Here is a 23,119-nt window from a genome sequence, read left to right as displayed (position 1 = left end):
CAGCATTAGTTTGCGCAACGCACGTTTCACCAACGGAAAAGGAAGGCGGATGCGTCACGGTCGGTCGCATTAAACAAGTGTTCAGGAAAATTTGTACATGTAACTGGTTCTTCGAGTATTGCAATTTGCGTGGAGGAACGATAACCATTTATCGTAATCGTGTACCACCAACTTTATTCGCTCCTCATATAATTAATTAATTAGTACTCACTCACTCTTTAATGTCAATTCCTGCAATTAGCGCATTGTAGTTAGCAGCATTAAAGAGTTTTTATATTTACTTCATCCAGTATAGATGTAACCTAAGGAAATAGGAATCAGTCTAAAATAAAATCCAAGTAGTAAATAAACATATTTTATGTATATCCATTTTCTTACAAAATTATTTACAACACCATTATTATGCACATATCCGCTGTCATATAAAACATTACATTGATAAATTAACGTTTCTAAAGCGAATTTACAGCGCACTATACTCTACACGTAGGTACTCTAACTACTATAGAAAGCTAAACTAGTTGCAGATCATTATAGGCACCATTCCATAAACAATAATTACAAAACAGAATTTATACCTCCCCTAATATCATTATTACAAATCAAATATAATAATAAAAATTATTCATCAAAAAATCATATAATAGTGAATAATTATGTCATTTAAAACAGCCATATTAATCTGTAATGTTCCTAGAATAAATGGATAACTGTGTATTAAAGCCTTATTCACATAGATATATTTCAAATAATAAAAATTAAGACAATATATGAGTATGGCCGTTTTAATTTAAAAATAATACGTAGATATTAATATGTAGCCAATCAAGAGATTTTTATAATTATAATCCTTCGCACTACACTCCATCCACTTTTCATTTTAAAGATAGGAAATTTGAATTAGAATTAAATGAAATTGAATTATATGTTATATGAAATTATTTACAGAACATAAAGAATTCAACTAGAAAGAAACAGTTCATTAGAATAATTAAAACATAATTGAAGCAAAGTTGCATCCACATTCACTTTGAAATGATTTAGATTAAAGAACAGGAATGTTAACTAAAATTTTGTCATCTAATGTAAAATTATACTAGTGACAACATCCAACTTCTGAAATACTAATCAAATCACATTGTTAATGACACTGATTGATGTTAGGCCACGTTAAAGGCGAGTCCTACAAAATTACCTACAGTTTATATCTATGTTCATGGGCGGGAATGATGATAAGAATGATGACGCCAACCATAACCACTATTCCATTTATCGACTAAAACATAAATAAAACCGATCCTTACTGAGATTTATTTCTCTTTCCCATTAACTAGTCTTTCAAAAATTGGCTGCCCTGCCTATCCTACCTTCTGTCATCAAGCCATATTTACATTCCCAAGAAAAAATGGCCATCATACACCTAGTTAGGCTAATTAACTATTTATACATGTATTACTTTACACTTTCTTCACATAATATGTTACAATACAATAATAATAAAGTAATACTTTCATTGAATACAATTCCATCATGGTGTTATTACGCTAAGGACCAACAAAACATTTGCTGATCTCACAAAACGAACTTATTGTCCTGAGAAAAGATGATAAAACAACAATATAATATAACATTAGAGAATGTTATAACCCATATCTATTGTTTTAACAAATTATTATAATTTGGCAGTACTCATTCACCATAACAATCGTACACTCTGCACACAGCAGTGACTAACAGTAATTGCCATCAAGTTGTATTCTAAGACAGTAACATACAAGTCACGTCCCGCTTCATTTTATTGCATGTATCGTCGATGTGCGATTTACTGTGTTAGGTGCGGACGTGTGCTATAAAATAAATTACAACTACGTTGACAGACAATCAGAAAATGATTACGCACGCGACTACAATTTCCACTTTCGAATAGGCGATGTTTAAAAAGCACAATTTTCAGTCTTTCCTTCGTTTATATACATGGACCAGCAGCCATGAAATGATGCGTAGTTATTGTGTTCTGATATGTACAACACAATACATTCCGTACGACGTTATCATGGCTAAATATCACATATTCATTGGAGTTATGACTAATGGCTATTGTCAAGTCATTAGCTGACTCTTGACGGACGTTACCACGGGGTTAAGCTCACTTATGACTTTGACACAAAATAACACAATAAAATAAAACTTATTTCGCCATCAATGTTGATATAGACGTTATATTATTATCAGACGCATTACATATCACTCGTTATGCATATTATTTCATTCTATAACTCTTTAGGTACACCGTATTTATAAAATTCTACTATATTCTCTACAATAAATTATGATAAATGTCAATATTAGGAGTTAAAGAAACACGACTTGTTTTAATATAGGCTATACCCCTAAACAAAGATCACTTACAGTTTACTTTTATTGGGCAAAGTTGTATAAACCACATTTAAAATTAAGGCTCGTTTACTGAGGTGGTTTGATGTAGTTGAATTGCACTTATGTTATCTGTGTTTCATCATGAACGTCCCAACACTGCTCGCGTTACCGCTGGGTGGTGGCACCCTGGCGCATCACAATACCAATTGACAAAGGAAGATATTGTAAGGTAGACTCGGTAGGTACACTCGGTACTGGCGCGGGTGTAGTTAGTGCGCCGAGTGCACGTTGTGCTGGGCCTTCTTCTTGCGCTGCGCCAACATGTCGTAGAACGGATTATGACTGATGGAGCGGCGGAGACACTCGATCCACTCGTCTCGCTCCTCCGCTGTAGCTGCCGACATTCTGAAATGAAAAACAATCACATTAATTTATAGTTCTTGGAAAATTTCGTGATTACTTGGAATACTTCGCCTATATAGGTAATGATTATGTTGGGTAATTGTATAAGGAAATTGTCACATTTCTCACAATTACAATTAATTAAAGTTGACGCAATGGGTTTCATTTTATCGTTTTCGGTACCACATTCGACACAAAAAAAAACCAAACTGTATGGTAGTGGTAACGACATCGAGGAAAGACCCCCACAAATACCTGTTACCAGTATAAATACGTTATGTTCACATAAAAACGTGAGTAAATTGTTTGTAGAAGATGATTTACAGGGATATTTACCTGTACACAGTGTGTTTGCCTTCGACGACTTTCCCCTCGGAGTCAGTCTTGCACGCCTTTATGAGATCAGCCCCACCGCTCGCGTAAAGCTCTAAACAATGAGGCCGTTGTCTGTCGCTCGCTGGCCTCACCTGCAACCAAGGAACATATACATTACATACACTGTACATACAAGTTGCGAACTCATCGCGAAACGAGTTCTAAAAGTAAATATTGACAAACTCTCAACACCTTGTTTTTTTGAATGTTTAAAGTTCAATGTATCTTTGTAGAGAGTAGAGGCTATTGCTATTTAATCATGCCATCATGTCAATAAAATCTATAGATAACTAACACAGGTACGTGCTAATTTAAAACGTAAGTATATGACGGAATGGTACAAATTCTATAAATAAAGTTTACTATGGTTTCGACATAGAACAAACTTCCAATCATCGTAATCTACTATAGATTACAGAAGGTGTGCAAATATTGCAGTTATCGTTTATGATTGAAACTGGAGGAGATAGTTATCAAATCTTGAGTACTCGGCGTCTCTTGACATACTTGGCGCCACTTCATGACAGTGTACCACAGTGCAATCTGTGACACAATCTCGTAGTGAGATTATTTGATTATTTATACTTACAATTATTGAAATAATGTAGTCCAATATATATAAAATGTAATAGGTTTTATTATGGTATTTTTCAGAAGTGTGAGCAGATAAGGACAAATTCAAAACCATTAAACCAAACCATTCTCATTAACCATTTATGACGCTACGCAATGCATATAACGCTTTTCCCTTATAAAATAGGACGTGAAAGGGAAAACACCGTGATCAATGTGAAAACAGGCATGGTCAATGAACTGAATATCTTTTAACATTAAAGAAAAATAAAAACTAGTTTTAGGATTTCATCTCGGTCGTTTTAATCGTTAATAATAATGTACATGTAGATTAAATCATCAATCTTAACTAGTCTGCCATAGTTTTAAATGCAAATAAGTATACAGAATCACTCTATTATACGACAAGACAACAACTAGATACAACAGAGAGGTCAAGTGCATGACCAATGGCTCTGCAAAACATACTATGCTACATACGTTAGGTAAGCACTAAAAACACATTAACAGTTTTTGCTCGAGTAGTGATCAAACGATAGTCGCGTAAACAAATAGTACGCTTAAACAATGAGGTAGGCATTTCGATTTGTATAGCCTTTTATTCTCCGAAGTATGGCGTCTATACTATAGACGCCGATATAAACATGTAAACCCCACTTTTTACCGGTTTGATGTAACGGGAGCTCATAGTAGAAGACTTTTCGATTTTCGAAAATAATACATTATTTTTCTAACTCGAGAAACGAAAACGTTCAACCCTGTGACCACTTGACCAACTACGCAGTAATATCCACAATACATTGTCTCCCACATGTCTGTTTAGCACTAAAAACTTGTTCGCCATATATTTCTGCGTACCACTTAGCAAAGAGAGAGAAGTATGGAATGTGAAGCGACACAAAACTAGTTTGTCTAGTTGTACCTGACAAAAGAAACACCTAACTAGTTATGACTAGTTCAGATTATTGATTATTAAGTACAATGCATTATTTATGAGGCCTGCATAGTTTGCACGCTAGAGGGGACAGCGGTTGACATTTGTACGGGTTGTAGTAGATAAACGATCTTTGTTATACAAGGGATTATTGTTATACTAATATTCAATTTGTTATTAGTATTTGACTATTTAACTATTCGTTTTAAAACAAGCTTGTTTTGTTTCTAATGCTAATCAATAGTGTAACAGAGATGGTTTACATCTCGATAGTTATTGCATACATATAACATTATGAACTGAACGTAATTAAACTTTAAAGGGAATTGACTATGGACTAGGAGGACTAAGAGCAGTTTACATAGCTAATAATAGCTATGAGTTACGCTATAACTTGAAACTAGTAGATCTTTGTCCTATAGTTAACGAGAGAAAGATTTCAGTTACTATAGCAACTACTACGGGGTTCAAAGTAAACAGACGTACTTAACAGTCAAGGGCCTATTAAACTCGAAAGTGTACAAAACTCCTTGGTCCATAATACTTACAGAAATATTCTCTAATGGAATGATGCCCCTGGGTTCTTTGTCCGTCGTGTATTCGAAGTAGTACAGGCAGTTGTCGTTCAGTATAAACCACCGTCTCTTCCACGACTTGTATCTGTAATGTAACAAAAAAGCTAATGTTAGTACAGTACAGGTAGATGTTTTAAATAGAAAAAAGTATAAGTTTAAAGTTAAGTGAATAGATCCACTTCATTGCGCACCGAACCTATTCGATTTTTTCTGTATTTTCTATAGACTGAGAGGCTATTGTTAACTCGGATTGAATTTGTGTACTCTGCCTGTTTAATGAATAGACGTTTTCGTATATATCTAGTGTTAGTTTAACCGTGGAGGACCATGTCGCGTCGATTTATCTGACCAGGTACAAAGGTATGAAATCATACCTCCTAATATGATGTCATCTCACAATACCTGTTTACGATTCTAATTTACTAACGCCAAAAAATGGGAAAATAACACGCATTGAACCTTTCTGGCAAAAAGCTTCTAGATTCAATCATAATAATTATTATTAGGTTTGAGTCAGACCGGGGCGTTTAATGCCTGTGTCTTTTTTACCGTTCATTTACCTGCGTTACGTGTTTTAGGTTAATGGGAATAAGATTAAAAGGGCGGTTCCTGCTTAACATTTTTTGTGTAAATAAAATGTGAACAGTACAAATGACAGCAATGTGACTTCACTCGCGTGTTTCGAACGATGGCTAATGAGCACGTGGTAATTATAATACGTATTAGCATCTCACGTTAACGTACCACTACCATAGCAACACGCTACGTAAAATACTACGCGTGTTTTACGTAAATACATTTGCAAACTAATATTTTAGGTGAAGAAAACCGGCGTATTTTACATTCAAATTAATTTCCATGACTAGCAACTTTGGTAAAATAAACCAAAATAATATAATAATATACATTTGTTTGCAAAGGTTCAAGTTACATAATATGAAAAACGAAGGCACTTGAAATCATTAATCTCAATGACATTTGATCACAAAAAGAAAGTGTAACGTGAGATCTCTCGTCTTAGAGTTGTTTCTTTTTCCGTAACCACGTGAACAAAGATTTAAATATCCGAGGCAGAGTCAGAACAGTTCACCTGTCAAATTCATGTACCTAAAATTTAAAAGGTTAAAGATCTCATCGTGCGAAATCTGACAGGTTAGCACGCACCTCCCACGTATAAACCATTTGCCGTTTAAAAGCTTTCCTTACAGATATTTCGGTGTAAAGAATGTATGTTAAAATAGATGCATGTACCTTCCTCCCTGTTTCCACAGCCATCCCTCTTTGTCTGGATTGAAGAAAGTATGCATGAGATCGTTGCCGTCGTCCTCCGGTATTTTGAACGGCTCAGTTTTTATTGACTCGTACAGCGACTGGAAATAACAAATAAAAACTCAATAAAACATAATATTACTACCAAGTTAACAGCTTAAACATCACTTACGGGGTGTGAACGAAAATAAGTTCGTCAGTTTAGGAGTTAATAGACACAAGTATAAACAAAATTAAAACTCCCATTTAGTGGTGTGCATTTAAACACTTTTAACATCCGTGAATGGACATAAAACCACTAGTTTAAACAGTAACTCACATTCAACTGTGACATTAAGATACTGATATTTATCGCGCAGTTACTTCACAGATAACGCCGCTAATGATTTCAGATTGTTTACAAAGTTATTTACGTCAACTCGAGTCATTACCATTACAGATTGGGCCGGTTTATCGTGATTGTTTTTAAACTAATTATAATTTATTGATATTAATAACTAGGAATAACATTTCCGCGACCGATGGTAGCAAAAACATTGAAATAAAAATAGTAAACGTGCTTTTGTCTGCGTACGTGTATATGCGCACTTAGTATAATATTCTGCGGTAACATTACTGCAGTGAGTCGAGCTATTGGCATCGATGCCAGTAAACATGCATTATCTATTGCAGTATTTATCATTTATAAGTGTATTTGTTTCATTAGCCACACAGGCACAACGGAAAGAAACAAAAACTATGAGACTTTGACGTAATTTCGATTAGGAAAACGCATTTAATGACAACGCAATCAGGAAATTGTATTTCCCAGTGGTTTTTAGCAACATTCATTGTTACAAAATTAGCAACTTGAATAATAATGTAGTTGTAATAAAATGACGAGTATTAATATGAAAACTAATTTTACATTTTGGTTACGAAGTACCAAAAACCGCATTCGTGGGGTTTAGGTTTCATTTAACCATATAAGGCGTGTTTGTTTCTTTCTCCACAATTCCCATATTCAAATGAAGAATTTAATTGCTTAATATGAGTACAGTTTTAGAACAATAATGAATAAGCATTTGTAATATTACATTTACAGTTTAGCTTTAGTATTATATTTTAATGTCTCAACTAAACAAATTAAATATCCATCAATATTGAATATTTATTTATCATTAAATTGTAAATAAATAATATCTTAGAACTGTCATGAGCGTCATTCCACAATAAATAGAATGAATCATACCCTAATTGAATTTAAATGATAACTACGTACGTGGTTACCAGTAACTAATTATGCAAGTACATAGGTATTATTTCGTGTGAGTAAGCACTTACTGAGTAATACAAGTTTTAAACAACACTACAGTAAATTAAAATCTAGACATGAAGAAAACACTGGAAACGCCTAGGTAGGCACTTTACACGTAAATTAGAATTATTATAAAAAATACGTTACATACAATGTATGCCGTTGACCTCGCATGCTAGTTAACTATAAGTAAAGGCACGAGGCGACCTAAATATTGCCTGTACAGTACACTTTACTATGATACCTAACACGAAGTGCTACTACAATGACGTCAGTAAGAGTAACGTGGGCGGAGACGCTAGACGAACTGTCTAGGCCGGGAAATATTAAATTCCATCCCGTACAAATCCGGAACTCGGCGGTATATTTATAGAATGGGACGACCTTTATCATAATTAGATTGTCCAACAACGTTAGAAACAATCGACACCGAGTGCTCCCATCCCAGCTTATAATACCAATCAGTCAATGTTAGTAAACACAAGACATCTGTTGTGTGAACTGTCACTGGTAAAACAGATTGACACAAAGAAATGAGATTTAGTAAACATGTCTAGATACTTACTAAGAGTAACTCCTGCGGTAGATCCCCGCCATTGTTAATCCCCCTGTTCATAGCCACAAACTGTTCCGGCAGCGGTTTGTCCTTAACACTGGGATTGTGTAGTGAAGTGTTCAACATTATTATCGCAAAACTTAGTACATAACATGTGTCCGCGTTCGTAAAGATATCCGGGTTTAGTTGGCAATATCTTTGAGCGAAGCACTCCATCATTCGATCGATCTTCTGAGCCTCGCCCGGTAGACGGAAACTCCACAAGAATTGTCTGTAATAGATAAGAGCAGCACTTTAATAGAAGTCCATTAACGTCTACACGGAGAACAGTTTATAACAAGATCTCGATATTAAACTTTCCAAAGATACATAATATAGTGGAGGAGACATTCGTTTTTCTGCATGTGCGCTTGTGTCTGAGAAAGAGAGTAATGTGAATGACCTTAGTTCAAAATGCTATATGTCTGCCAAGTGAAATGTTTCCGAATGCCAAGTGAAGATGAGACTACAGACAAACACATCAATGGTTTATTTGTTTTATTTAACAAAAAGCAATGGACTTGTAAGATGTTTAAACGTAGATACTAGATACATACCTACATCAAAGTAAAAAGACAAGCCAAGAACGGGAGTTGATGTATTACCGAAAGCAATTCGTAAAAACCCCCCTCTTTTAAATTCGCCGAAATCGGACATAAAGCGGTTATCGATTTTGGAATTTCTTGAACAACAAATTATTATCTGTAACTTGTCTTTACTTTTAAAAAGCAAACATTATTTACAGATAAACTATGTAATTTAAAATGTGTTTTCATTTAATGTCAAAATATTTGTTATTTGCACATCTTAGTTTTCCCCGAAAATTATCTTGTAATCTTTTTGTTTAAATTTACAAGGAAACCAGCATCACACACGAATTCTAAATATTAAAACAAGATTATAACTTCCTGCTTCACTGGTGCTAGTTTTACAATTTTCCTGGCACTCGCTGTAGCACATTTTACAACTATTTATCGCAGTTTTGAAAACTCGTTTCGGACTACTGCCATTTTATTTATGCATTAGATAATCCTAAAACTACATAGCCGTTTGAAAATATAATTCACCTGAAATGGAATCGAGCCATTCGATCCAATTTTAAAGCTAAAGGTTTCACTTGGCACCGAGAAACGAGCGTTCACCTTGTTTATATTTCAGTAAAGCCTGTTTCGTACATTAAATTATTTTCTGATCAAAGAAACCACTCATGTGCTGCTTGGTCTCTAAGGTCTACTTGAGATATGTTTAAACTGTCTTCAACTCACCTGAGTGCCTGAACTAGTATTAGGTCCGTAAAGTCGTGTAATTCAACGAACGCTTTGAGAACCGCCTCATTGAATTCTGAACGTTCACCGAGGTAGTCACCTATCGCCGTCTTACTTAAACCTTCACCTTTGTGAAGAAATTGCGCTACATCTTCAGGTGTCCTCTGCAATAATCCGTTCTCGTAGAGGTATTCGATTCCTAAAACAAAATTCACACATGTTATAATGGAAGGCATACGTGAAGAAATTCTGTACCTAATTAATAAAATAGTGGGAAATATATTTGTCTCCCAGCCATTGTCGCATGGCACAGGCGCATAAAGAGAAAATCCAACTTTTACCTAACTTTTACCATGTCCGGATTTAGATAATGTTAGTGAACGAAAAGCCTTAAATTGCAAAAGAAACCACAAGAAGGCAAGCCTTCTCCATACTACATATTTTCTGACTTAACAGTTACCATCAATATAATATGTGTATATTGTGAGTTCAGACATACAAACAACGAACATGAAACGAGTTTAAATTAAAACTTAATCATTGTATTTCATTTGTACGCTTTTCCTTCCTCAATTAATATTCACGTCATTCATAATGAAACATCCTCATTTTATGGAATACAAATGACTGACCGCTTTGCGTATTTTGTAAAACGTTCCATCTCGAAGCTGAAGCCTGTTGAAAGCTAAGTGGTGCTCTAGACGATACGCAAAATGTTGAGAAAGCGAGCGATGACCGTACCTGCACCCATTTGGAGCTGCAATCGTAGGAGCAGTGGAATGCACTTCCATGCAAACAATGCCCGCTATGTAAACGCTAAATGTCGACCTTTCAATACCTACAAAGCCGAGCATTTACAGCAGCAAGCTATTAAAATTATATGAACTACTACTATGATTGAAATAAATGTTAATCATTTACGAACGTCATTTATTTTAGAAATAAGTCACGCTTTGTATTAGATTCTACGTGTGTACGTTTAAGTACTACATACATAGAATATCAAAATGGCATACTATACATATAATAATAATCATCCATATATTCGGTTCGAATGAAGTTATTGCCGCCATCCAAGCAAGGAACTCTATACAATTTAAATATTTGCGTCACAATTGTACTGCGTACAAAATCCTAATGGTCTTGAATGACGTCATCCGCCCCCACACTGAGCCAGGAGCTTCAATGGGGGGTAATAAGCGTGGGCTGCGTATTAGAGGCTTCACTTGTAAATAAACGCCAAAACTTATACGAAAAGAAAAAAAAACAGATTTTACGTAAGCACAGGCAGCGATTTAGCAACCAAAGGGGATTTTATAGCGAAGAAATTTTACCATCGAAAATCTTTACGAAGTAAGCGTGTAAGTGCGCGATAAATATAAGCCATTTATCTTCCGTATCGTATATGTCGAGCGAGTTTGCACTTTGGTTGTTTTATAAATGTTGGTGTCGACTGAAGGTTCCATCTTGCGGCATGCAAAATTGCAGATAGCAGCATGACGGATCGTTGGTGCTAAGTGAGCGAGAAGCGGAGCGACCGTGTGACGCTTGCAACAATAACAAGCTTGTTAGCGATAGCGCACTGGCGCGCCGTCTGCTAAAACATGAAACCAGATCGATGCTTTGATTCAGCAGCTATGTAATTGAAGGAACTTACATGTTTTACGTATGTAAAAGTAGTCTAGCTATAGTATCACATTTGCATTTAATCAATTAAGTATATTGACTTCTAGTGAAGTTAAAAATTAATGAAATTAGATTATGTAAGACTTGTACGATGGACGGACTGGTTTTAATTGTTTTTTTAAACATTTCCCAGCGAATGATTTTATCGGTTGGATTTTACATAATTCATCAAGTGTTACAGATTTCAGTCGTAAAACTTGTTATGAAAAGGTCTCAGTGACACGAATGGATAAATTGACACAGGCCATGGGTAACCAAGTTAACTAACGATTAGGCAGATAAACAAGATGATTAATGGTAATTGATGCATGACAATCTACTGTACTTACGTACTCTATAAGTCAACAAGCTTATGTCATGTTCCTTTAATAACGAACAAAACAGGTAAATTGTATCTACGTGGGTAAGTTATACGAAGTATGAGTTAGTTATAGTTATGTAAAGAAAATCGGTGGACAGTTCAGTTGCTGTGAACAATGAAAGAAGTGTGAATAATTTCCCAGGGGAAAGAAGTCACTGGAGTCTCTTGTTTTACGTAATTAAAATTATTTATGCATATATGCAGCTATGAAGTGAGTAAGGCTAGAGTTATGCAATTACTGGGGACAGACGTGTCGTGTCTGATGTCTCGGCCATAGCATAACAGTTGTTGCTTCACAGTCAACTAAATTAATATTTTAATATCGTGAATAAACTTCATTTATTTTCTATTCGCTACATGATTATGTCTTCGCATATTAATTGCTCAACTGAGATTAGAGATGATTTCGATCATGCAAAACCACGCACAATTGAACAACAATGCTTTTACAGAATACGTAGCATATTAACGCCTTTTTGTGGCTTAAAAGAATCAATTTATTTGCTGTTAACAACATTCCTGGTGCAGAAATATTTTAACAAATCAACTAACCAGGGTATGAGATTTATGAGACTCCAGTCGTGTGTAAAGCCTTTCTCGAGTTTAATTGGATTATTATTCGAGCATTCAAATGTATTTGAAGTGGAATTTCGTTCTCGCAGTATCGCAACAGTTTCGCGAAAATGATGCTCAGCTAATAATTTAATATTGCAACTTCTCAGGATTCTGAAGATCAGTTAACGTTCGCTACAAAAATATTGACAAACAATACTTAGTAAGTCTGTCCAGTTCACACGAAACAAAACCATGGTGGCGGTTTGATGACTTCACAATTAGTCATCAGGCAATTATTAACTTTAATTATTATTTATGTGTCTTATTATTTATTCATTACTTTTTCACATAAATAGTCAATGTGGAGAGATATTATAAAGCTATAAAGTACTTTTTATAAATAGCGGCCATATTTACGATTCTGTAAGAGTGATTACCCTTTACCGTAATGTCGCAGCCATAATCCAGCATGGCTAATCCCGATGCGAAGCTGGCTTAATGCGCAGAAATAATGTTACCGCGTAAAGCCGGTCAACAAAATACTATGAATTATTAACAAACGGTACAGCACGTTATGGATTAATTGTATTGCTTAATAAAATGTTAAATTCTTAATGTGGAACCGCTTGGTTATGACTAAAATCTACTGACGAAAAATTCGACGGCTTTACGAAGTTTTCCTGTTACTTATACAAAAAATTGTCACGAAATCATGATTCTATTCATGGGAAGACATCATTAGGAAGCGTCCAGGTACACGACTACATCCCATTACGCCCCCTCTTGAGGACAGGAGTACTCGAGCGTCTGCCAAGCTTGAAGCATGTATTCAGTAGACCTCGTGCCTTGCATCCAAGCTCTCAGGAGGCTAGTTGCTACTGTCAACATGACCTAATTACTGCCGGAACACTAACCAGGTAAAAAGATTTTCCCATTTTTTGTTTCTTTCATTATGAGCTCATGAAATGTATGTCGGTTGAAAAAGACAGAATATCGGAGGAGGTGGTCTCTGTACACGAAAACAACTATATGACAGGAATGGTGGTAAGAGGAACTTAATGTTTTTCTAATAATATCATGTCCCAGAAACTAAGAAAATGCAGCTACATTTTGCTGAAAAATTTCAAGCATTCTATGCACAAGCACCGAAACAGATACAACACAAAGTCAGTACAAGTTTCGTACAAAAACTCTCATTTTCCCTGTAATGCGGGCGATGATTTATTACCATATCGAAAGCATTCTTGATAGCAGTAATTTGTACCGTTACTTGCAGAAACCTAACCTATATCAGGTCCACCTATCGAGTTAATTACAGGATGGCGACCACTGGTAGCGATTACATCTAATATAGTGGCGTAAAGTGCCAGAGTCATGATCACGAGAACGCAATGAAGCAAAACATGGAAAGATTCGAACATTACTGAAACATTTTCTAACGCACATAGCAATTTTACGAGAGAAACGTAGGTTGTACACATTTTAAAAGGGACTTGTTTCGATCGATAAGCCGAACCAAAATTCTCTGAGCCAGAATGAAAGGAGATCGAGGTCTTAACGTTATTATTTTATGTGTTTTAGGAATATACCGTTGGGTGAAAGAATATTTTCTGCAAAAAATAAGGTTATAAATTGTATTGGCATTAGCTGCGATCAGCTATAACGCAAATGTAAGGTGCATTTAAATACAAAATACCGAGGTGACGAGGCTATTTTAAAGTAGAACATGCAATTACGAGTTTTTCAAGGATTAAACGCGCACGTAATTCTTAATTTGTAATTAGCGAAAATAATAATAATTAAAGATGATATAAGCAAAATGAAAGAAACAAGCCTGGGCTATACAATGATTTCATTATTACATACGTGTAAATCGAGACTTGTATTATCCGGTAGTTGTGGTTGACAAAAAACATGCGATAAAAATGGGACTTTAGCGGCACTAGGCATAACACGCAAAGAGCGTTGGAAAATTGTTTTAATTTATGATTAGGTATAATCTATTTAACAAGAGTTGTCCGTTGGACAGGTGTAAAAGTGCAGGAATAGAACAATTTGCAGAATATGTCGTTTGACCGGCCGTGAGAACGCCGCACCTGCCGCATCGCATAGCATTGTACCAAGAATTCTCTTTATATCGCCATTATTTTAATGACGAAGGACCCCATAAAAACACCTTAATTGCTTCATATATTAATTTCTAAGAGATATAAAGACTCCTAAATCACATTCACATATCTAAACAATTGCTTGGTATGCTTTGGGATAGAATTAATGCTGAATTGTAATAAAGGCTATTCGATCTGCATTGGGGATTTCGAAACCTTGATGGCAAGCCAAGACACACAATGCCTGGCGACATTGTCTACCATATAAAAATGCCTAGCCAACACATTATACTTAAAAATGTCTAGACATTTGTGAAAATGAAGTCTAGAGCTATATAATACTCGCCTTTTAATGTACTGTTTTATCGTTTCCATTTAAATATTTTAGTAGTTATAAGCAGCATTTTTCGGTTACTAATCTTTTATACGTTACTTCCTGAAAATTACTGCGAAAACATGCCCTTTATGAACTCAAAGAATTTAACGTCGGAATGGATTGGAATTCTGCAGTTCGCCAGTTATTTCAATAATTTTATCACACAATCTCTTAAGTACCTACACGTATGTGTTAAAATGCTTTATCTGCCTCATAAAAATGTAATGAACCTAAATGAGAAAGCAGGTCCTTATATGACCAATCCATCGAGAAGAAAGACAAGAACGTTGTTCTTACTAAAAAAAGTTATTCCGATACTTTCTCTATTCCAGTAATTGAAACGAACGGCTATGCTGCTAGTTTTTGTAAGATGCACTGATCAGGTATTACGGCCCTTCAGCAAACGGGCTTGTCATACTCTCTCAAGATGTATTTATTAGTTTTTGCTCACCTTTCTTCGGGTCCATATTGAATTTCTTCCTTCCTATGCTCATCTGCTTGGCTTTACTGTTTTGCTTACACTCCTCCTGCCCATCCAGAGCCTCCAGCTCCGCGACCACTTCACCGAGCTCATCTTTGAGTTGCTGTAACAAAGAAAAGGTAACTTTATAAAAAGTTGCTACTATATTTTTATAGGAAGCTATTTCAAAGAAATACGCAAAGACGTACAATGTGAAGTTGGTTTAAAACAGTGAAGTAAAAATCAAGAATATTAAAATAAGGGGCGCCTTTATTTTTGAATCCGTGTTGAGGTCAGGCGACAGTACAGACAGAGACCTATTTAAAGCTTTTAATTCTATTAGCATTCCTATCGCAGATTATGGGCGTGAGTGGCGAACGGCGACGACCACAAGGCGAACCGCAAGACAGCGCATTCTACGTTGCAGCCGCAAGCGCAGCCTGGTGTTAGATTCAGAATATGACCCGGCTCTTAAGCAAATGCGTGACGTGACGTCATACTGCACGCAGTATTGTCCCGTTATATTGATATTTATTTATGTATATTGAATTAGATTTATACCAATTTCTTTAGTATGGTTTAATTAATTAATTATTAAATGGCAATTATTATTATATTATAATATATATAATTATTATTATTTATTAATTAGGTTTCTTTAAAAGGCACATATTAATAGTGGCCTATTTATGGAGACCTTAAACAGATTTGCAATAAAATCTTCTACACATACAGGAATACGGATCTGCATAATATGAACACACAGACAATTCACAGTATGTTGGCTACGTTGCAGGGATAATTACAACATACAAAGGAATAACAACCAGCTACTTATTATTACAAGGCAGAACAGCATAAACCCAGTTGAAAATCACAAAGACAAACGAACAGGGAACAATGACCGAAAGTAGGTAGTTTCGTTAGTTCTTTGCATGTGCCTGGTTCTTTTGCTGTACAATCCCGTACCTTTCGGAGAATTGCTTTGTTGTCGTGGGCATGCAATTTAGATGTAGTGCTTGATATTTTGCTTTCAACGACCTTGAATTATGACGTCTGCACTGCATGCACCCTTCGTTCGTGATTCGAATTTTCATGTAAATCGATAGTAAGAAACGAACTACTTATTATCGATAAACTTAAATTTAGCAATAATCAGAACCGTTTGTCAAGGTTTTTATGAATGCGGAAAAACAATTGTTTAGTATTCAAATACAGGCAGTACATTAATTTAAAAATCACAGAGCGAATACAGTACTGAACTTTAAGTATTATTTTGTTAGATTAGTTAGTAATAACTTAAATCTAAAATAGAAAAAATAGCAGACAGTAGAGATATAGTCGTCAGTCGTCAGTCGGCAAGAGGAATAGCGAATAAGCCATAATAGAAGCTCAAACAAGCACACAATGGGCTCTCGTCGCCACGGTCTGGCAACGCTAACATTATTTGCGGTCCGCTACCTATTCCCCCAGGAGACATGATACTAGCCTTCCTTGTCTAGACGATGAAACAAGCTCATAGGGAGCTGAATTCCAGTAAGTAATACACTAAACGGACAATGGCTTAGCCAGGTGGTACCTCCATCAAACTCTAATCTACTAATGGAATTACATGCTAATTTGTTACCCACACAGCACGGAATAAGATGATATGTAGGTACCCAGGTAACTGGCTTTAATAGTTGCTGTGCCTAATTTAATTACGTCAAGAGCTCCTGAGTTCTTTAATGAGAGGTACTCTAACGGTCCCGCAGCATATATGTTTAAGCAAATTAAAATGTACATGCCTACATGGTAACGAGGTTAAAGTTCGAATAATAGGTCGCGGCGTACCTATGTTATAGCGTATTGAACCTCGGACAATGGAGGAATGAAGTAAACAATAACCTGCTGACGCCCGATTATAGAATTGCAATTTACATTTGCTTTACAAGTCTACGAGCGCTCCTAAACTAAGGACTAACGTGAATTAGTATTCTTGCCACAAAGGTCACCTGCTCCTAACAAGGTTATTTTTAGACAAATATTGTCTGAATTTAGTTGGTCAACCCTTTAGTTATACCTTTGTAGAATAAATAGTCTCTATTTCCAGTGTTCAAATATTGCTATCAAATATACTAGATTCTCATTTGTAGTGGTTGAAAGGTTGGAAGTGTAGGCCCGCACTCCAGCCTAATGCCGTCTAGACGGGTTTTTGCCCTTTAAATGCAGCAGGTGACTGAATTCCTACAAGTAAAAAAGCCGGGTGCATTGACACGAATTTTGTGCTAAAAGCTCCTTGATAAAGAGTAAAATCCAGTAATAGACGTTTGTTGTATGTGTTTTCCAAATAAATCTAGTACGAATGTTCATTAAATAAATCATCAAATAATTCATTCAACCTGAAAAAAATAACAAGTTTTTGTCGATAAATTTTTCATCTATGAGGATACACAAACAAGTGACCTAAAACAATGGCACGATACGTATCGTGATTCATCCCACTTTATGCGTTACGATAATAATTGAAAATTGGAGATTTGAGTGTCACCCACAGGATGTGTCAGAGGATAACAAACGAGATGTTTCGTTTAATAAAACAAGTGAATTTATGTTTCTAAATAAACATAACATTCATGTTGACATTCAGATTTTTGCCCCGATAAAATATGTCTCTACGCAACAATCAATACTAGGCTAGCAAAATAATTTTAAATGTACCTTCCTACCAGACGATCAATGGTCTTAACAATAAAAAATAAATTAACTGTTGATGAAACCAATTGTTTGTTTGTTTATGGAATTCAGCATTGAACATTTTAATTTGTTATGACCAACTGCTACCCACAGTAGTATACAATCTAGCTACGCAATAATATTGTGCCTTACACTTTCGCTTGGATATTTACAAATGAACCTTTCACTGATACAAAATCAACAAAAGTGAATGCTTTGGATTCGCTACGAGCTATCTTAACACATCATCAACACCTGTTGATATACGAATGCCAATTTTAATTTCATGGATAATACGTAGTTCATTTATTTGCTTACATAAGATGTTTTTAAATAGATGTCCGTACGATAAGATGGCAAGGTTTCTAGGCAAATATTTCACAAGATAGGCCTAAATTGTATGCCTAAATCCGCGTGACATAGTGATCACGAAGATTTGTTACCACGTCGGCTCATTTGGATGCGATGTGAGCTGAGCCCATAATGGATGGCGATTAAGTCGTGCGCCGTATAAATAGCTAAAGACACAAATACTCTGGTGTTACAGCAATTGTGAAGAAAATAGCGACAACACGTGGTCTGACTAAATAACGCACGTCATAACCGTTAGGTACATCTCATGACATCATATATATAAGTACATGTGTGCAAAAGTTTCATAGAACTGGATGCGTATGACTCAAAAACTAAAGTGATTCACCATTCGTTTTGGCGCCAGTGAATTAACTGATGCACTTGAAATTTTTGCAGAACAGCTAAGAAGAAACGTAATTTAAAACGCCAGTTATTTTATGAAAAAGCTATGAAGATACAAAAAAAATATGGCTTAGGAAGAACACACAACTGCTTTAATATATCGATGGAAACGCAGCTATCTTATTTCCCTAATAGCTTTTATTACAGTTAGGTAAAATGTCAACCGCCATTATTTTTACATTGTAATTTAATTATTACAGTCCGTTTCATGTTTGGATTACGTAAAACATTTGGTCACGATTTGCATGAAGAGCTAAATATAGCCATTTCGGTAATAACAGTTGATTTCATCGTATTCGTTATTATTAAGAATTGAACTCTACGAGTAAAAGTTTGACCCCAGCTGACATTATGTAACAATAGTCCATCTAGTAAAAAAAACTTTCCCAGAATACTTATTAAGAGATATTAAACTAATGAAGATACATTATGCCAATATTTGTCATAAGCTTGTCTAATGATACCGATTAGATTTTTAACTGGTTTCTTGGTTGTAAACAAATAAATTCTTATCGACCGTCTGTAGATCGGTTGAATAAAGATCATTTAATTCTTCAATAGTTCGTCGTTGCTACTAGTGTGATTGAAACACAATTCAGCCACTTCGATCAATAGCCGTCGATAAAAAGGGCCCACATCGACGTAGCCCTTGTGTGTTCCGACATTGAAATGTTCAATTTGTTCAGCCATTGATATTTGACCTAATAAAGATCACACGATGGCTCAAGTCAATAGTGCTCGTGATCAGGAGGGGACTTTCAACTCCAGATTTTTACCGAGTTCTTTTTTATCTTCGCGTTAAATTTTATAACGCTGTTCAGTACGGTGCAAGTTCCCACATGTTACTAAAATTACTTACATTTAAAATACATTTGGACAAATGAGAAACACATATGGTATTAGTGCTTCGTGTTTCAAACTATTAATAGAAACTTAATTGGTTAACCTGAACTCCAGTCAACATTTGTCAAAATAAAGCAATAAATTAGAGTCATTAATTATAATTCATATTTTCTAAAATATCAAAAAACATTCAATAATATACATGTGCGACACGGAATGTAATTAATAACTCGTAAAATTAATTAGATACATGATAAAATGCAAATTTGTCTAGAAACTAATGATAATTAACTAGAAACAGAGAATTCTTCAACATAATAGATAGATTTTTTTATAAAACCCAACAAAGGAGTCAGGAATAAGGAAAACGGACAACTAAAGGAACATTACGTTACTCATATAAAATCACTTCTTCGCAAACCTCTTCAATTGTATTATTTGTGCAATCATCTTGATGAAATCTATTGAGAGTGGACTATAAATCTAAATCAAGTAACCATGCAGCGAGCAATCATGTAATTCAAACTGCAAAGGTCTATTTGCAATTCCATCAATTGCTTATATGCCTTTTATATAGGCTGTTATTTAATTAGGAATGAGAAGAATTGGAACCGAGAACGTACCTAGTGTATACTTATTCCAAGAGTTATTGTATGTATTGGGTAAAGCTCGGATCCTTCACGTGACATTGGCGGCACGTAATGAAAGCGAGCACGCGAATCCTTAGAGACTTTCCCCTATTAATTCACTTTCCCGACGCTGTTTGACTCCAATTTCGTAGAGAGATCGATTCAGTGTTGTTGTCTTTTGATTGCCAGCCAATATTCGTAACACGTATTTATTCTATGAATCTAGAAATCTTGTTTATGTATATGGTAATTGTATATTTAATGACTACCACGGTCATCATCGTCAAGGATCACGATTTATTGCAAGACGAGGCTTTGCTTTTGAAATTACAGTAAAACCAGACAGGTTTAAATGTTTTTAATTAACCACACGTTTTGTTTAAATGGTAACCGTACACCGAAGACTGCATTAGCTGAATTAAGCCGGTTAGTGGTCTGTTAGGGGTGGGTGAAGGTACCCGCAGGCCGCAGCTTAGCGACTTAACTATTAGGTATACATTTAATTCGTTTCAAAAAGATTAACAGTCCATAGAAATATCACCTACAAGATGTTCTTAGTTTACTAATAAGTAGTCTATCGGTGTTATGTTTTTATCTATAAAATACTCAATTAACAGGTACACCTACCGTTGCTGGGTCCTATTAGACAATGGCGGATATTGGATAGCAGAATATTCCTATCATAATATTATTGTAGAGCTTAGACAATGGGGAGAATTTTTTTTTCTCATAATTAATGAGAGTAAATTAATTACAAATCGATCGGTATACCTAACATATTAAATACACTTCAGCTCCAATTTTTTCCGTGACGAATTTACGAGCAAGCTGTAGAGTTTGACGGTCGTCTGTAATTCTGTATATGGTAGCTCTGTAGCTCTCACACAGGGTCGCTGGCACATGAGTCACGTGTACAAAACAAATACAAACTCTGTACCCTCGACAAGTGAACCGCTGGGGCTGGAGCGGATGCATATTTACAAACTTAACTTCCGCGTCTCGACCAAAATATTATCTTTCAGAGTAACGACAGAAAACAAAGCTTACATGCTCAAAAATAAACACATCTAACATTTGGTTCACATTTTATAGGCGCTTAGGTTTATAAACACACCTGAGTCAAATAACTCATAAAAGAATCAAAAATGTTTCAAATATGGTCTTTTAGGAACGTACCGAAAATTTGACATTTGAAAGCAACGTTTTCGCGTCGAGATACATGACAAACCTACAAACTCGTCAATTTAAATATAGATTAAACCTACACGTGTCTAAGAATAGCTTTCAGGTCAATACTTAGCCCTTAACGACACGGTCCATCGCCTAATGGCGGGGCTAATGTATGCGAGTTATAAATACCTAGCCTACTTTACCGGGGTAAAGCTATTTCCATTTATGATTAACAAGTTATGTGAACAAGACCAGCAATTAAGCCACCTTTAAAGTACACAAACGTAAATTTAGTAATTTGTGGAGATTAATGTGCTATTACTCAATGGTATAGTCGAATACCTAATAAACATGATTGGGACTGTAAAAGAGGGTTACTAATGAGATTTTAATGTATCCATCATAATTTAATAATATAGTTTTACAACTGCATTAGATTGGACCGGTTTGAACTGCACGCGGCCGAGGTGAATCGCCTCAGAACGTAATGTGAACAGTTCCTGGCAGTGTTCCCAACCGCAACAACAAATTATATTATTGTCATTGCACGGGTTATTCCGTTTTCATCCTATGACGTCTCATCCTACTCATATTTTTTCCTTACTCAACCTAATTATGTTCTTTACTTAACCCCCAACAATAATTTTATTTTAAGTTCCTTATTCATCCCAAAAAATATTCCTAGCTCAACCTATTGCAAAACCACTTTAAAAATATAAGATTCTTGTGTAGGGTCGGAATAAATTTTCTTTTTTGGAACTTTAATCTTATAACTATTCTGTTAAAGTGGTTCTGTAAAAATGAAATAAAACTGCAAAAATTCTGAGAAAATTTTCATAATGTCCTTTATTTAAAAAAAAGTTTTTATAATTTTCAAATAATATCAATATCAAACAATGAAACATTTATAACACTAAATGCAATAAACTACAATATTTTTAGCAAACATTTATCAATAACGAGATAATCATCTTTTACTATTGATGACTTGTAAGTAATACAATGGCGATTAAATGAAACAAATTTCTAAATGCTGAAATTAAGAAAACTAAATATACGTGTAATAAGTAATATCTTTTAGAAGCAATATTTTTTGAACTTTGACAAACAATAGACAATCAACCTGTATTTTAAAATTAACGTCATCATCTAGTGTCCGATATTAAAAATCTTATATTAAAAATCACAGATTGAAAAGGAACTTACATGTATCTTAATATATCACAATATGAACTTAAATATAACAACTGCGAATGAGGAACCTTATGTACTAAAAATTTCTATAAAAATAAAATCTTTCATACAAAAATAATCTACATGATATCATATATCATTTATAAAAAAAAACACAACAGACCAAAATAAAGGTACATTTTTTAAATATTAAAATATTTTTCAAAAATCACAGATTAAGAGGAATCATTAAATTAAATAAGACTAGTTCCACTTACACTTTAAAATAAATAAATGGTGCCAATTTTTCTAGACAGTGGCCAAGCACTATTTTTTGATCAAGTAGGTCTTGAATAACCCTTCTGATTCTGTCGTTATTATCAATTTCACTTACTGACGAAGAGGTCGACGCACCATTTTGCTGTTGCAGAATTCTTGCGTTTTGTAACAGTGCATCCCTTTTTAAAATGTGTAATATTTGCGGCATATTTACTTTTTTATTCGGAATAAACCTATTCAATGTTGCATGCCAGCTTTCGACTGCGTTAGTCGTTCTATTTTTTTGTCCGTAGACATTCCAAATAGATGGTGTAAATTTGCCTCCTTCTAGCCATGTCTGCACCAAG

At 35.0% G+C, this 23,119-nt stretch overlaps 1 protein-coding gene across 3 annotated transcripts in view; it reads right to left on the bottom strand.

Moving 5' to 3' along the window:
• Positions 1 to 342: 342 nt before the first annotated feature.
• LOC118264078 (cytohesin-1) overlaps positions 343 to 23,119 on the bottom strand; it is a 42,930-nt gene continuing 20,153 nt past the window's right edge. For all 3 annotated transcript variants that reach the window (XM_035576429.2, XM_035576427.2, XM_035576430.2), the window contains exons 3-9: positions 15,199 to 15,331; positions 9,662 to 9,860; positions 8,367 to 8,628; positions 6,487 to 6,605; positions 5,209 to 5,320; positions 3,115 to 3,245; positions 343 to 2,781 (exon numbers count right to left, since the gene is read on the bottom strand). In XM_035576429.2, the coding sequence (XP_035432322.1) occupies positions 2,646 to 2,781; positions 3,115 to 3,245; positions 5,209 to 5,320; positions 6,487 to 6,605; positions 8,367 to 8,628; positions 9,662 to 9,860; positions 15,199 to 15,331 (1,092 nt within the window). In that variant the 3' untranslated portion in view covers positions 343 to 2,645. The remainder of the gene's footprint in view (positions 2,782 to 3,114; positions 3,246 to 5,208; positions 5,321 to 6,486; positions 6,606 to 8,366; positions 8,629 to 9,661; positions 9,861 to 15,198; positions 15,332 to 23,119) is intronic.

The sequence above is a fragment of the Spodoptera frugiperda genome, chromosome 26 (assembly GCF_023101765.2).
Source record: "Spodoptera frugiperda isolate SF20-4 chromosome 26, AGI-APGP_CSIRO_Sfru_2.0, whole genome shotgun sequence".
Classification (NCBI taxonomy): Eukaryota; Metazoa; Arthropoda; class Insecta; order Lepidoptera; family Noctuidae; genus Spodoptera; species Spodoptera frugiperda.
The sequence above is the reverse complement of the archived record's forward strand: the minus strand, read 5'-3'. Positions and strand labels throughout refer to the sequence as shown.